Source organism: Lepidochelys kempii, chromosome 1 (genome assembly GCF_965140265.1).
Source record: "Lepidochelys kempii isolate rLepKem1 chromosome 1, rLepKem1.hap2, whole genome shotgun sequence".
NCBI lineage: Eukaryota > Metazoa > Chordata > Testudines > Cheloniidae > Lepidochelys > Lepidochelys kempii.
Genome location: NC_133256.1, coordinates 330,884,264 through 330,901,363, shown reverse-complemented (window position 1 = coordinate 330,901,363; position 17,100 = coordinate 330,884,264). Strand labels below are relative to the sequence as shown.

The following is a 17,100-nucleotide window of genomic DNA, read 5'->3' as shown; positions in this document are numbered from 1 at the left end:
ATAACACTTTTTGAAAAAGGTGTATCTCACTCTCACAATTGTCCTGAAATGCACGATTTGAGACACTATAGCTACACATCGCTGTGACACTAGAAGGGATGCGACATCTTGACATCCACTTCTTAAAGTATTTGGGCTGCAGTTGGTCCAAGAAAGTTATCATACTTTAGTTTAAAAGCTGAATATTTCTTAAGATTACCAACATTGGGCCCAAATTCTATGAAGTTCTGAATATCCAAGTTAGGGCACTCCGTACCTTTCAGGACTGAACAAATTGTCACAAAGCAGAATCAGTCAGTGCACAGTGTGAAACTTGAAACAACATTGAAAGGATTATTTTATTTTAACAAAAATATGTAATATTAGGAGTTTTACCCAAAATAAGAATATTTGCATTACTATGCTGCCTAGAGACATCAACCAAATTGGGGTAGTAGGCACTGTACAAGTATATAGTGAATGACAGTCTGTGACCAAAATATTTTACAAAACAGAAAAAAAATACCAACCCCCTAAACCTAGTTGTTGTGAATTAAAACAAAGAGCTGGCTTGATCTATGCAATTCAGAACCTTGTTTTTCTGTTGTTACCCCCATTTTTATTTTCTGAAGGAAAGCAAGGTATTTTTCATCCTATCATGCTATCTAGTATGCAGTACACGTGTATTTGATTTATATGAGTTCTCAGTTCTTACCAAATTCCTCTCATAGTTGTTTTTCATAGGCTGAGAGAAAGCAGTTAATCTCCTGGGTTCACATTGCAGCAGTCCCATTAAACATAAAATTATAGATTTTAATTAGTAGTTTCTGTTAGCAATAACTGTTAATGACAGGTAAACCTCTCCTGATTTCCCTCAAGGGGAATTGGTAGAAGGCTATCACTAAATAATCAGCAATCTCACTTCTGTGATGTTTAAATGGCAAATGCATTATTAAAGGTCATCTTGCTTATAGCCCAGTTGTACAACTTGTTTTAATGTTAATTTCTGCAGCCATCCATTAGAAACCAGTGGTAAAATGCACTTTTATGTTAATGAAAATTGAGTGCAAACATTAGGGATGTGTGATGAAGTAGATACGTCTCTGATGGGGATTTATACCCGTTGCCTTTAACATCCTTTTTTAAAAATTCTGTTCTCAGGTGCATGTATTGATTTTTAGTGGCAAAACCAAAAGACAGAATCATTTCTAAACAACAATGAATATTGAAATCAAAGGAGGTGCATTATGAAATATATTGTACATCTTAGGGCACTCTTATAAAGTACAGTTCAAAGAATTATTTTGTCCAAAAGTGACTGCATTACTTTAAGAAGATATTCTGTCTCTTAGAGATAATGTAAATTCAAGTACTACACGTTTTTGCATTAAATATCAGTAGCTGTTTTATTCTAAAAGGGAACTCGGTCATTATCATACTCTTTTCGTAGCAGTTCAGAATTATTTGTGATTTTTTTCAGCTGTTCTTTAAGCAGAACTTTCAGTGGTATATCCATAAAAATTGTGACTAGCCTATGAATTTTATGATGGGTGCAGATCCTGGAATACCTCCCACTTTACTTCATGCTCCTTTTACATGTAGTTAATTTCAACCCCACTGAGGTGCCTAAAGTTAGCACTATGGCAGTGTGGGACTGCATATAATAATCAAATCATCTCATCTCACAATAATTTTCATCCCCAACTTGTTAATTGTTTTCAAAGACACATCAAAGCTGACTTGAGAAAACTGCTTTAAAACTTCTAAGTTTTCTCCAGTGAGCTAAATGTGTCTTTATTTCTTTGTTTATGCCTTTGTTATTTCTGTTGCAGTTTGGCCTTGGTATTACCATCCTACAGCTTTTACTACATTAAAGCCAAAATAGAAGAACCAATAACTCAGGCCAGATGTAAGTACTTGGAAGGTTCTCTGGGTTCTGACCTACTTCTGACACACAGGCGTTTTAAAAATTTAATTTTGAAATTCATAAAGTTTGTGGAGTTCCCTAATGTTATCATAATGTACCCAAAATCTACAGCAATGATTCTAACCCATTGTAAACATTCAAGGTACAAGAAATATTCTACATAGCTAGAATATGTGCAGGTACCCCAACTTCACTTACAGCTCCTTCCCTTTTGCTATGTACCTATAGAATCATTGCTTTGTGTATCCTCTGTTGGTGTTGTTTTAAGGGTCTGCTAGCTGACATTTAAATATTCCACCTGTTAAAAATTAATATATAGGCTAAAGCGTCTTTTCATAGTTTGCAGTAATTACAGTGCTGTATATAGCAATTTCTCATGCTGCTCTTATAAATAAAGTAAGATTAGGGGCTATTTAGTTTTGGCTTATAGTTAAGCTTTTATGTTGCACTTTGTAAATAGTTTCAGTGGATGTCTATAGAATCTTATTTGGATGGCACTCATTTCAAGCCACTTCCAGATTCTAGAAAACTGACTGGAAATAATATGTATGATATATTTCCAGCATTAAAGTTTTGTTTACTTTGTTTGACCATAGTTGAGCCAGTAAATGAAGTATGAGCCATCATATCCTTTTAACTTTATCCAAGTGTTAATCCAAACCTGAATGAATTCCATTTTTGCATTTAGAAATATATGTATGCAAAAACTTACTTACAAGGACAAAACATTTTCCACTCTTGTTACAAGTCTCCTTGTCAGTCATAGCTCCTGTTAGCTCAGAGAAGACGTGGTTAGAAGTGGTTTAATTGACAACTATGTCATCTATCACCATATGCTGGGTAGGAGACAACAACATGATAAGCTTTTACCAACCATTTGTATGGTTGTCATTTTGTATGATTTATTTCTTAACTTTATCAAATAGGGACTAGTGATTAAAGTTTTAATGAGTGTAAAAAATGGTTCTGTTTATGGACTAGATCTACTGATGTCGGAGCGGTATCAATATACCCTGCAAAATAGACCCTTGAAATAGCCACAGTATATAGAGGTTACCTCAGAAATAATAGACAAGGACATACACTCCAGTCTTCAAAGATGTTTGTCTTTTTCCCAGACTACAGCTGTACATAAATTGAACCTATGATCTACTCACAATATTTTTATTCAAGGGGTGGTTGAATAAAATATTGGTTTGTGACCCCTTTTGCTTTACCCTGTTTTTTTCTGTTTCCCTGCTTTCTCTTTCTGATGGATTTTCACAGTCAAAGAGGGCAAGTATATTCTTGTTTCTCAATTTCCTTCTGTTTACTGCAGTTGATATTTTCCACTTATATTTCTATTCCTACTGGATGTTCTCCTTTGTATTCTTCATTTCTGGACTTCTCCCATGACCACTGGGTACCATAGCAAAAGCCGGGGCGGAGGGAATCTCTAAAATGCTTTTGTGTTTTCATGCACATTTCAATTTGTTGCTAATCTCTAATCCCTGTATGTCTGATCCTATCACCTGTTGATTCATGCTGATGCTCAGATATATCATTACTTTTTTTAAGACCACTCTTTTCAATAACATTGAAAGGGGTTTATTCTAAAAGTGATGCTTTATAACTTTATTGATGAAAATATTAGAGATAAATGTTTTTCTTGATGTTCTCAATCCTAAATATCCTGGATATTTTGAATTATCACATTGCAAAGCTAATGGATATGTCACATATACTTTGGATTATCATATTGTCATGATAATGAAACAATGACTCAGACTTAACTTGCTTCAGTTGTTCTGTTATTGCTTGGTGTATTGCTGTATAATAATCGGATCATTTCTTCCTACAATGTGGACTACTGATGATAGTATAGTACATTAGTTAGAAAAATGTTCTTTGTAGATCACATTTTTTAAAATCCACAGATGCATGCAGAAATTATCCAAGTAGTTTTACAAAATCCTGTTTATTTATCTGATATTCAACCTTCATCTTTGTAGATTCAGAAACTCTAAAGATTGATCACTTTGATGAAGCTGGCTATACCTTTATAGCACCAAGGTTGGTCAATTTCCCAGTTCTAAGCATTAAACACAGCAGTAAATAAGAAGTCTTGATCAGGTTAGTTACATTTATAAAGCATTGACTTGCCCAATAAAACTTAATTTTGCACAAGAAATGTGCTGGGGGAAATTGTTAAGTATAAGAGCAATGGTTGAACTCAGATTTCCAAGTTTAGATAACATTTTTATTGGAAGAATATGGATAACACCTCCTCAGGCTACTTCATCTAACAGTTTATCATAGAGCACTCCATACTCGGCAGTGTTATAATATTTGGAAGGATAAAATTAAAAAAATAGCTACCTCAGACAAAGCCTCATTTATTTATTTATTGAAAGGTAATGTGGTCTAGTGAATACAGTGTTGGGACTCAGGAGTTCTTAATTCTATTCCTGGGTCCAGATGATATTTGACAAGCTGGTTTAACCTATCCATACCTCAGGTTCCCCACCTGTAAAATCGGTATAATAATACTTATCTCTTTTGAGGTTTAAGGATGAAGAGTATTTCCATAAGAGCTACAATAACAATTATTGTGTGTAACTCCATGGACTTCAGTGGAGTTACAACAGGGATGAATCTGATCCAGTAAGGGCATTAGTTTCCTGGGTTTTCCCAAGGAATTGTGCTTTCCTAGTCCATTGCATTTGTGCAACTGAAACATATTAGTATAAATGCTACATATAAAGACTGACTAAAGCAAGAGTATCTTAAAATGACAGTGGTGATAAACAATGGAGAAATTATCTATACACAATCAGTCTAGAATGATTCAAACTCATTCTAGCTCAAAAAGCTCAAGATTTTTTAGCCCACTATATATGTATTCTGAAAGAAATCACATGTAAAGCAAGTAGTTGTGGGTTTTTTGTTGGTGCCCCTCCCCCACCCCCAAACTCAAAGCAATCTAAAACCGATCAGAAGCATTTAATTTTCTTGGAGGGTTGGAGGCATTGATAATGGATTGTAGCATTGATAAAGGATACTTGATCCTGCAACTGATCTATGTGGGCACAGAACCAGGCACAGAGCCCCGTTGAATTGCTGACTGTAGGACTGGGGTCTAAATTCTGCCTGAGTTATTCTTAGTCCATGGTGTAATAAGTGAATGGCAGGAAGGTGGGTTCTTTCTAAAGAAATGTTTGACCCAACTTTTCCCTTTGCATAGCATAAAAATGTATTTTGAAAATGAGCTACTTCCCTATACCACTGGTAATTGTTCAACACCTATCTTCTCTTTATCATTTACTCTACTATAGAAAATTTAGTGCATATTTTAATTTGAAATTAATGCATTTAATCCCAGTTGCTAGCTAATATTTCCCCTTGAAGTGCACACTGATTTTTAGCATATTACTTATGGCTCTGCTTCAGAGAATATCACAAGGTATGTGGTCATACCAAATTTGTATAAATAAACCCACTTTACCCATGTGGATTTTGTTGGGGGGAGGGAGTAGTTAGTCTCTAATTCAGTTTTAACAGTGTACAATCTCCAGTCAAGGACCTCCAATCTTAAGAGGTCATATAAACAATAAGATTTCCAGTATATTTTGGCTAAAGATTGCCTCTACTTAACCAATAATTTAGGTTGCTCCCTTGGCTGGGTCACTTAAAGCACTTTAGAAGATGGCTAGGAAACTTGCCTCTTCCTATTGAATTCTGCAAAGAGGGTCAACGGAATTTTGCAGAATCCTGTTCCATTGTCTGTTATAATACACTAGCACTGATCTGAGGGCCTGCAAAGCTCTGCCTGGCTTCCAGGAAATGCGAGCCACTTCTTATCGGCCCCAGTCGCATCTGAAACACATCTAACAAGGCTGATGTTTTGTTGTTTTTCAGAGAATACTGTAATGATGTAAAAGTATCAGACAACAACACTGAATTTCTTTTAAATTTCAATGAGTTTATTGATCGAAATACCCCAAACAGCCCTTCATGTAAGTATTCTATTCCAGTCACTAAAATTATTTTCACAGGGAGATATAAAAATATGAAAACTGCTGCAAGACGATAGCTTTCACTATGCCAGTGTTTTAAGATTTTTTCTGTGTTTATTTGCTTAATGGAATTACATACAGGCCAGAGCATTGAACTTATCAGAGGTTTTATTTATGTCCAAGAGAGCGCTTGTAAGATTGTTTTGCAGATTGCTGTGACCATCAAGAAATCTCCCTAAATAATAGAAAGCAAAATGTATTCAATAACTTACAAACTTCCCTCATGGATCTATCTAATATTTACTGACTTCCACAGTCCGTTTCAACACCGGTCTAAGGGTATAAAGGCCTTTCAGATAGATCTGTTCTGAAGATTGTAGCATATCCCTTCAAATAGTTTGTGAGCCCTCTAGTGGGCCTTCTATTGCAGAAGACACCAGAAACTAACAGAGCCGGTGTGCTAGCGAACGCTAAGCATTCTATGCTTGCTATCGTTAGTAAACATGGTTACTTGGAACCCAGCTTTGTCTGTGTGTATTCTTCCTATCCTGAATGTTGTATAGAGAGTAAAGACACAATTATTGTTAGGGTCTGGTGGCTTCTACAGCAGAAGACAGGGAGGTCCACTAAAGGGCTCACCGACTATTTAAAGAGATACTAACAATTCCTATTCACTGCAAAGATGTATTCCTTTTGTAGTGTTGCTTTATAATTACCCTTCGTGTGCATGGATTCCATTGAATTTTAAAGTCTGGGTACTGGAACCAGTGCATCTGCTTCTCTGCAAAGGACTTTTCACTGTACATTTAAGAGGGCCATTTTTTGTGATTACTAAATTAATTTCCAACACTTGTTCATAAAAAGGGTGCTTACAAATGGAACATGCAGTATTTCTGTAAAATAGATAAGACATAGGATGGCAAGTTGTTAATCCTAGCTCAAGAAACCATCCCATGACATGAATGATCTCTCCAATTCTCACCCTAATGCAAATCTTCTTCTGCTAGGGAAAGTTGCTCAGAAAGATGGGGCAGAATGGGTCTGGCAGCAGCTGGAGTCCTCGGGTTTACTTGGCACCGCCACTATGTTTTTTTCTTGCCTCATCAGAGAATGGCGAGAATACACTGATTATGTTGTTTAATGCTGTCTGCCTGCAGATGAACGTATATCAGGTGTCTGTGATATTCATTAAGACCCATCCGCTGTTTTTGGTGCCATTGACAAACCTTCTGATGGATCCAAGAGCATATGGCGTCTCTCTTGAGTTGCTCCAATCCTTTCTTTGTCCAGCTATGCTGGAAGAAGGACAGGAGATAATGGGTGTGGTCTAATTAGGAATTTTATTCTTAAATGTTTGGGAGTAGAATCATAGAATCATAGAATCATAGAATATCAGGGTTGGAAGGGACCCCAGAAGGTCATCTAGTCCAACCCCCTGCTCAAAGCAGGACCAATTCCCAGTTAAATCATCCCAGCCAGGGCTTTGTCAAGCCTGACCTTAAAAACCTCTAAGGAAGGAGATTCTACCACCTCCCTAGGTAACACATTCCAGTGTTTCACCACCCTCTTAGTGAAAAAGTTTTTCCTAATATCCAATCTAAACCTCCCCCACTGCAACTTGAGACCATTACTCCTCGTTCTGTCATCTGCTACCATTGAGAACAGTCTAGAGCCATCCTCTTTGGAACCCCCTTTCAGGTAGTTGAAAGCAGCTATCAAATCCCCCCTCATTCTTCTCTTCTGCAGGCTAAACAATCCCAGCTCCCTCAGCCTCTCCTCATAACTCATGTGTTCCAGTCCCCTAATCATTTTTGTTGCCCTTCGCTGGACTCTCTCCAATTTATCCACATCCTTCTTGAAGTGTGGGGCCCAAAACTGGACACAGTACTCCAGATGAGGCCTCACCAATGTCGAATAGAGGGGAACGATCACGTCCCTCAATCTGCTCGCTATGCCCCTACTTATACATCCCAAAATGCCATTGGCCTTCTTGGCAACAAGGGCACACTGCTGACTCATATCCAGCTTCTCGTCCACTGTCACCCCTAGGTCCTTTTCCGCAGAACTGCTGCCTAGCCATTCGGTCCCTAGTCTGTAGCTGTGCATTGGGTTCTTCCGTCCTAAGTGCAGGACCCTGCACTTATCCTTATTGAACCTCATCAGATTCCTTTTGGCCCAATCTTCCAATTGGTCTAGGTCCTTCTGTATCCTATCCCTCCCCTCCAGCGTATCTACCACTCCTCCCAGTTTAGTACCCAGCACATAAGTATACAGTGCAAGTAATTCCAAGATCCTTTCGCTATATGCCGGGGGGCTTCTCTCAGCCCATCCCCAGCCAACCCTCTGCTGGGACCTCACCATCCATCCCCTCTTGAACAAGGGTTAAGAGGGGGCTATAAAGGATGGGGGCTGGCTCCTGGCTGTACCAGTCATAGGAGCCCCAAACTACTCCCCCCAGTTTCCTCTCCTTTAAAGAATACTTCCTTTAAATCCTTTATCAATCCATTTTATCTGATCCCTGCATGCATTCCTTACGGATTACCTACACTGGACACCTGCCCCATGTTTACATGAGTAGCGACATCATGGCCAAACTCTCGCTTCATGTTTGTCCCAGCTAACTCCCCCCTCTCCCCTCCCGCCTCGAACTCATTGTGGGGAAGGTGGAAAAAACCAACTGCGCCTTGGCTAGTCTGGCAGTGAGGGGAAAATTCCTTCCCAGTCCCACGCGAAAGGAGCAAATAGCGCAATGCCTACAGTGGATCCTGATAAAACCTAGAATTTTACCACTTCCCTGGGCAGGAGGTGGGTGCTGCTCTGCCAGGTCCAGGTAACAAAAGGCTTTTCCTGCACCAGCATGGACCTATATAGTCCCCACTCTCTTCCTGTCACCTGACGGGGAATAGGTCAGTGTTTCCCATGCTGATCTGGTCTGGAGCTGCAGCAGAAATCACTTCCTGGCTCTCTGGCTCTTAAAGGGGAACACTGGTTTTCCAGGAAGCCAGACAATGTGTGGTGGAGGTCATTCAGAGAGAACCTAGAAGGCAGCATTGAGCAATTGCTCATTTGCACTGAGGCCTCTCATAAGGGGCTCTGCTTGGTTATATTCTGCCACCTACATCCCCTCATTCAACATTAATCCTTCTACCTTGCAATCTCTTCGTACTGGGTTTTTACAATACCAGCCTCACCCACTGTCCCTAATGCCTGGTGCATCATCACACATAGCCACCCTTAGAGAAAAACAAAACAAACGAACCAAAATTTGAGTGCAGTGTCCTTTGTCATTGGTCAAAATTCTCTCAGATACCTCTCCTTGTGTCAGTGCAGCATATTGTCATTTGGCTACAAAGACGTTAAATCTTTGATTTTTGTGAACCAGGGAAGCACAAGCACAGGAAGTGGAGAACAGCACCTCCAGCACTTGAGCGCTGTGGGTGGAGGCATAACATACATTTAAGCCATATGATCCCGATCCCTGGAGAGAACACACTGAGCAGAGGCATATACTGCATCTGTTTTAAAAAAAAATGCAGCCTACACTCCCCATGGTGCAGCCGTGCTCGTGACTGCCAGTATGCTGGGAGGAAGATGATGGAGTCTTAGCCACACTCCTACACGAATAATCCACCTCCAGGGCTTTGATCACTTCTGGCAGCACTGGCTGGCCTTGACTCTGATGTGACCCCAACACTATGAACACCAGTTTTGGATGCCTCCTTTGTAAATTCACTGGGGCGGAGGAAGGGGCTTTCTATTTCTCTTCTCCACTCTAGTTCTCCCATAAAGAGCCAATCAAAGTCTAGTCCTAACTGTATAGGATTGAGGTTGCTCAGTTACTTTCTACATGGAGGCAAAATAGTTGACATTAAATTGGCTACTGATTAGAGGAGAGGGCATGGGCTCCTAGGTTCTGTGATTGACCCTTCCATTGGCTTGCTGTCACTTCCACTGGGCAAATCACTGCAGACCTGATCCTGTTGTCAGTGGAGTCGGCAACAAATGTTCCATGGATTTCAGTGGTGCAGGATTGTGCCTCTGTTTAAACTTAGCTGCCTACAAAATGGGGTTCCTTTAGTCAATGTCTGTTAAGCATTTTCCTTGGGTTAATCTAATCTACCATTATAATTTATTATTTACTATTTGTTAAGCACCAGCTGTGTGCTTGATACTATACAAGGACAGAGAAGCTTACATGCTTAATAGACCAAACATGCTGGAAAACACAGAGGAAGGTTCGATCATAGAATGAATATTTTTTACTCTGTGTTCTTCTTTAAGGCCCTGATCCAGCAAACCCCACAAGAATGTGCTTAACTTAAATGATGTGTAGTTCTGATAGTCAAGGTAGACTACTGTCATGCTTATGTGTATTTCTGGATTAGGCCTAAGTGCAGTTCTTCTTTGGAAAGTACAAGTGGCATTGCCTGGTCCCATGTTTATTGTCTGTCAATATCAACTATGTCAGTTCACAAGTAAAAAAGACATTTTTCTTTTTGTCACCTCTGCAAATTCAGCTGGACTTTTGAAGTCAAACTTGATTCTTTCCAGCTCATGCATAACCACCAATAATAAAGATCCTGTATGCCAAATTAGGGTTATACCTGGGAAATCCTTTTGTTTTCAAGGCATGCACTAAGTTTCACCCATGCAAAAACATTGCCTTCAGTGGGTTTGCTGACTGACTGGAATTTAATACAAAAAATAATAATGTCTAGATGCACAAGATGGAATAGAATTCAGATCTCAGCCTTAGCTTTGTTTGTTCAACTGGGAAAGCAGGAAAAACATTTGTTTGTCAGTAAATGCACAAAAGTTGCTTTTTCACAGATGTTACTCTGAATATAAAAAGGAAACAGATCTCTGAATAGTAAAAGCATGTCATTTTTACATTCTGATTTTTCAGAGTGGAATGAACAATACTTAGTATAAGAAGCTTAATCTTACAATAGGTGCACTTTAAGTAGTTCGTTACAGTTTGGGATGTGTTACCAGTGGTATTCCCCATTGTAAATATAGTAATATTCTTGGAAATGATAATAGTTCTGAAAATGGAATTAACTTATTAAATGTGTCCACTGTATATTTATGTTATTAAAGACATCAGTGAAACATTACTTTTCAAGAAAATTTCACAGAAGATTTTAATGGCTACATTCATTTATTTGAGTACTTACCTCCTGTTAGCACTGCTAGAGGTTTTAAAGAGACATGGAGAGAAAAATATACCTCTTGCGATCTGTCACGATATGGGATCAATTATCATGAAAGCCGATGAGATGTCAGATTCTAAGCATTACCATGGGGTCATAGGATCATAGAATCATAGAATATCAGGGTTGGAAGGGACCCCTGAAGGTTATCTAGTCCAACCCCCTGCTCGAAGCAGGACCAATTCCCAGTTAAATCATCCCAGCCAGGGCTTTGTCAAGCCTGACCTTAAAAACCTCTAAGGAAGGAGATTCTACCACCTCCCTAGGTAACGCATTCCAGTGTTTCACCACCCTCTTAGTGAAAAAGTTTTTCCTAATATCCAATCTAAACCTCCCCCACTGCAACTTGAGACCATTACTCCTCGTTCTGTCATCTGCTACCATTGAGAACAGTCTAGAGCCATCCTCTTTGGAACCCCCTTTCAGGTAGTTGAAAGCAGCTATCAAATCCCCCCTCATTCTTCTCTTCTGCAGGCTAAACAATCCCAGCTCCCTCAGCCTCTCCTCATAAGTCATGTGTTCTAGACCCCTAATCATTTTTGTTGCCCTTCGCTGGACTCTCTCCAATTTATCCACATCCTTCTTGTAGTGAGGGGCCCAAAACTGGACACAGTACTCCAGATGAGGCCTCACCGTCGTTTTCATCCAAAGGGAACTGCAGTAAAAATGTCTTTACTTTGTTAGACCACCTAGCTGGAATAATCTGAAACAAGATATGAAATCCTCTCACAATGTAACTGTCTTTAAGGCTAATTTATTTTCTTAATTGTCCACACATTTGTCTTATCAGATGCTGTATTATGGCTGTATAATGTATGACTGTAACTTTGAGTGTGTCCCCTGAGTCAGTCTTAGAAATGAGATTATTCATCTCAAATGACTTAACCCAGAAATAAATTTTAATAAATGAAAACTCTAAGCTAATAGCCTACATTAGTTTATAATCAAGTATTGAGGACACATTAATATCAGCATGGTACACACGAGGGCTTAGAGAGTAATTAAACCATACAGCACATTGTCAAATTACTGCCACCTCTCAGATTTGAAATCACAATGATATTTGAATTTATTTTCCTAATTGTTTTATTTTTTTCATAACTGTAACTTAAACAAGTACTCTCCTGAATGATTAAGATAATAGTGTTGACTAAAGTAATGTGTAATAATCCTTTTTGGAGATTATCCTTAACAAAAAATTGTCTTTAAAAGGGAATAACTAATACCATCTATAAGGTTATCTAATTCATATGTAGGATATAGCTTTAATTTTCATTACTTTTTATAACTAAACATTTAGGGACAGATCGGTCATATTTAGAACTCCCATTTGACTTCAGTAGAAATTTGGACCAAGTATGGGCTGCAGGAACTAGCCCTGGTCATATTCAGCACAGTCCCTGATCTGTTCTCATTATTTTTAGCTGGACAGGTTACTTTTAAACAAGTACCCTGTCCTGGTTATGTACCTTAGTATGGCTCTGTCCAAAGGACTCGAATCTTACCATCCCTGATTCTGCAAACAATCACCTCTGTAAATTTAATTCTGTGAGTCCCAAATAATTGGAGCCCTTACGTGAATAAGGTTGTGCAGGATTGCAACGAAACAGGCTGGCTTTAGCAGGATAATGTAAATATGGTCTAATTAGAATTAAAGTAATTTGTTAAAATTGGATTGAAGCAGTGCTATCTACTGGTTAGAGCCTGGCCTAGGAGTTGATTGTGTGACATGTTTGTAGTAAGGATCATTACAAATTCAAATTTTAAAGTGGATTTACTGAAAGCTTTTTTGCAAAGGTTCACAAACTGATTTTTGATTTTGCATAAGAGTAATAGAGAATTAATAGATTCAATGTGAAATGCAGAAAAACTTGGGTGGTTTTGATGACAGGTCATTCTGAGTTCATTTGACTCCAAAGGTAAGAATGAAACTTAAGGCATAAGAAACAATATCATAGAAAAAGTTTGCGATATCCTCTGCAGTGAAACCACAGAGTTCGCCGCAATTCAAATTGGGAGTCAGAACTCCCTAGTTCTAATCCCAATTCAACTGCTGCCTCACTGAGTGGCCTGAGAGTCTTTCTGTTTACTTCATTGGGCTTTGGGTCAGCCATTGTTTTATTTCACAAAGCTGTAAAATTGGGTACTATAATATTTACCTAAATCACTAGGGTATTGTAAAGAACTTCCTGTTACAAAGTGGTCTCCAAAATAGAAAAGCTTGAGAAGCACTGACCTCTGAATAGCTTTTCAAAGGTATAGTCTTAGACATGGCCCATCTAATCTAATTGTTTAAAACATGATTATCACTGTAGTTTTTACAGGAAGGGACGAAGAAATGCTTGTTGCATTTTAAAAATAAAAATAAAGAAAGGTCTTAATTGTCAGATTCATACTGTAGTTGAACTGTATTTCTTCTTTGTAATGCAAGACAAGGTAGGTCTTTTATTGAACCAAGTTTTGTTGGTAAGAGAGTCAAGCTTTCAAGCTACAGAGAGGTCTTCTTTGGGTCTGGGAAAGGTACTGCAGAAGTTTCCTACGCAGAAGATATAAAACAAAACAAAAATGGCTTAATTGTATGTCCTGAGAAGGATGAGGTGTCAGCTATTTGAATGAAAATGTGCTCTTCACAGTATGTTAACTTCCATCTTTGATACAAAATTGGAATCTTTCCCCATTAAATGACTGGGTGGCTTTATAGAATGTAATGTAGGCAAAGCTAAAGTTAGCCCAAGCCGCCTAAAGTTATAGATGTGGAGATTACAGAGATCCAGGACACTGGTCACAGTGAATGCAGGATTGTCTTTATTTCTTGTTTACATTGAGTCTTACCTCCTTACTAAGTTCCCCCAGTGGTCACCCTGAATAGTGGCTCTAACCGTTCAAACTTAACACCACAATATTTAGGCACCTGATTTTCAGTGGTGTTGCCCACAGTGGGAGTTCTGGGTGTTCAATGGAAGCTGTGAGCATTCATACCTCTGAAATTTGGGCCATGTCAAGTAAGCTGCCTAAAAATAGATGTAGGTGCCCAATTTTAAAAAGACAAGTTTGAAAAAGTTGTCTTCTGTATTCTGATTTGGTAGTCTAAGGGCTTGTCTTCACTATGGAAGTTGACCTAAGTTATGCTACTCCAGGTATGTGAATAATGTAGCTGGAGTCGGTGTATGTTAAGTTGACTTACCCCGGTGTCTTCACTGCACTAAGTTGATGGGAGATACTCTCCAGTCAACTTCCCTTACTCTTCTCGGAGAGTTGGAGTACCAGGATTGACCGGAGAGCACGCTGCCATTGATTTATCAGGTCTTCATTAGACCCACTAAATCGATCCCTGCTGCATCAATTGCAGCAGTGTGGATCTCCCCATAATGGAGACCAACCCTAACTTTAGCCGCTTGAGTTTGAAAATTTTAGCTTAAAGGTTTTGATTAAATTAGCATATTTTCTTCTCAGCATCAATCAACATTTTGAAAAATCACAGTTTTTTTTATTAATAAGTAGCAGGAATCAAGCAATTCAGACTTTCATCTTTAACAGATTTACAGATCTCAAAGTCATGTGTTTTCAGGTGACTCATGTTGTCTCTTGCTAGGTAATGCTGATATGGTCATTAGAGTTTTGCTGGATGCAGGATTTACAAATGAACTAGTCCAGAACTATTGGAGTAAGCAATCTCTGTGAGTGTTCTTTTTTCATATCTTTTCATATCATTTTCATATCTTTTTATTAACTATGTAGTCATTGGGGTATTTGTAAATTGTTTATGAATGTCAGGACCCAAGGCCTGGTAAATTCAAATTTGTGGTTAGATATCAAAGTCAAAAATAAAACTAGATGTGTGATATGTATATTTCAGTATTTAATGTTGATTAGAAAATATGTGTATTTTTTTCATAATTCTATGCCTAAATGGTGGCTATTGTGAGGGAGGAGTTGGTAATAGTTCTGATTAGCTTTCATTTAAATTTCTTCTTTTTGTCATAGCAATGGAGTTGTTGCACAATTTGTGGTCACGGATGGTGGAATCACTAGGGTTTACCCTAAAGGGTAAGGGTCGTCATTTTATTTTCAAATAATATCAGAATGTGAAAATAATTCCTGTAAGCCGTATCAATGGAATATCCAAGTAATGGATGTTATGCATACAGCTGAAATTCCTTTGGTAACCCCAAGGATATATAAGAACACATGAATGGTCATAATGGGTCAGGCCAAAGGTCCATCTAGCCCAGTATCCTGTCTTCCGACAGAGGCCAATGCCAGGAGCCCCAGAGGCTATGAGCAGAACAGATAATCATCAAGTGATCCATTCCCTGTCACTCGTTCCCAGCTTCTGGCAAACAGAGGCGAGGGACTCCATCCTTGCCCATCCTGACAAATAACCATTGATGGATAATCCTCCATGAATTTCTCTAGTTCTTTTTTGAACCCTGCTGTAGTCTTGGTCTTCACAACATCCTCTGGCAAAGAGTTCCACTGGTTAACTGCATTGTGTGAAGAAATACTTCCTTTTGTTTGCTTTAAACCTGCTGCCTATAAATTTCATTTGGTGACCCCTTGTTCTTGTGTTATGAGACCTTCCTTATTTACTTTCTCCACATCAGTCATGATTTTATAGACCTCAATCATATCCCCCCTTAGTCACCTCTTTTCAAGCTGAAAAGTCCCAATCTTATTAATCTTTCCTCATACGAAAGCAGTTCTATATCCTTAATCATTTTTGTTGCCCTTTTCTGAACCTTTTCCAATTCCAGTATATCTTTTTTGAGACAGCATCTGCACACAGTATTCAAGATGTGAGTGTACCATGGATTTATATAGAGGCAATATGATATTTTCTCTCTTATTATCAATCCCTTTCTTAATGATTCCCAACATTCTGTTCAACTTTTGGACTGCCGCTGCACATTGAGTGGATGTTTTCAGAGAACTCTCCACAATGACTCCAAGATCTCTTTTTTGAGTGGTAACAGCTAATTTAGACCCCATAATTTTATATGTATAGTTGGGATTATGTTTTCCAGTGTGCATTACTTTGCATTTATCAACACTGAATTTCATCTGCCATTTTGTTGCCCAGTCATTCAGTTTTGAGAGATCCTTTTGTAGTTCTTCAGCGGGGACTTAATTATCTTGAGTAGTTTTGTATTTTCTGCAAATTTGGCCACCTCAGTGCTTGCCTCTTTTTCCAGATCATTTATGAATATGTTGAATAGGACTGGGCCCAGTACAGACCTCTGGGAGACACCACTATTTACCTCTCTCCATTCTGAAAACTGACCATTTATTGCTACCCTTTGTTTCCTATCTTTTAAACAGTTGTGAATCCATGAGAGGACCTTCCCTTTTATCCCATGGCAGCTTACTTTGCTTAAGAGCCTTTGGTGAGGGACCTTGTCAAAGGCTTTCTGAAAATCTAAATACGCTATATCCACTGGATCCCCCTCAAAGAATTCTAGTGGATTGGTGAGGCATGATTTCCCGCTACAGAAACCATGTTGACTCTTCCCCAACAAATTATGGTCATCTATGTGTCTGACAGTTTTGTTCTTTACTATAGTTTCAACCAGTTTGCCTGGTACTGAAGTCAGGCTTACCGACCTGTAATTGCCGGGATCACCTGTGGAGCCCTTTTTAAAAATTGACGTCACATTAACTATCCTCCAGTCATTTGGTACAGAAGCTGATTTAAATGATAGGTTACAGACTACAGTTAGTAGTTCTGCAATTTCACATTTGAGTTCCTTCAGAACTCTGGGGTGAATACCATCTGGTCCTGATGACTTATTACTCTTTAGTTTATCAGTTTGTTCCAAAACTTCCTCTAATGACACATCAATCTGGGACAGTTCCTCAGATTTGTCACCTAAAAAGAATGGTTCAGGTTTGGGAATCTCCCTCACATCCTCAGCCATGAAGACCGATACAAAGAATTCAGTTATTGTCTCAAAAATGACCTTATCGTCCTTGAGTGCTCCTTTAGCAT

The 17,100-nt window shown here is 38.7% G+C and overlaps 1 protein-coding gene across 3 annotated transcripts in view; it reads left to right on the top strand.

Annotated features, from left to right (window-relative positions):
• The window catches only part of CACNA2D1 (calcium voltage-gated channel auxiliary subunit alpha2delta 1), a 683,143-nt gene that overhangs the window by 630,314 nt on the left and 35,729 nt on the right, over positions 1-17,100 (top strand). For 2 of the 3 annotated variants that reach the window (XM_073328631.1, XM_073328632.1), the window contains exons 22-26: positions 1,812-1,888; positions 3,898-3,958; positions 5,804-5,901; positions 14,707-14,791; positions 15,099-15,161. In XM_073328631.1, coding sequence (XP_073184732.1) covers positions 1,812-1,888; positions 3,898-3,958; positions 5,804-5,901; positions 14,707-14,791; positions 15,099-15,161 — 384 coding nt within the window. Of the gene's footprint in view, positions 1-1,811; positions 1,889-3,172; positions 3,237-3,897; positions 3,959-5,803; positions 5,902-14,706; positions 14,792-15,098; positions 15,162-17,100 lie in introns of those variants that run through there. The other variant, XM_073328633.1, reaches the window with a different exon arrangement.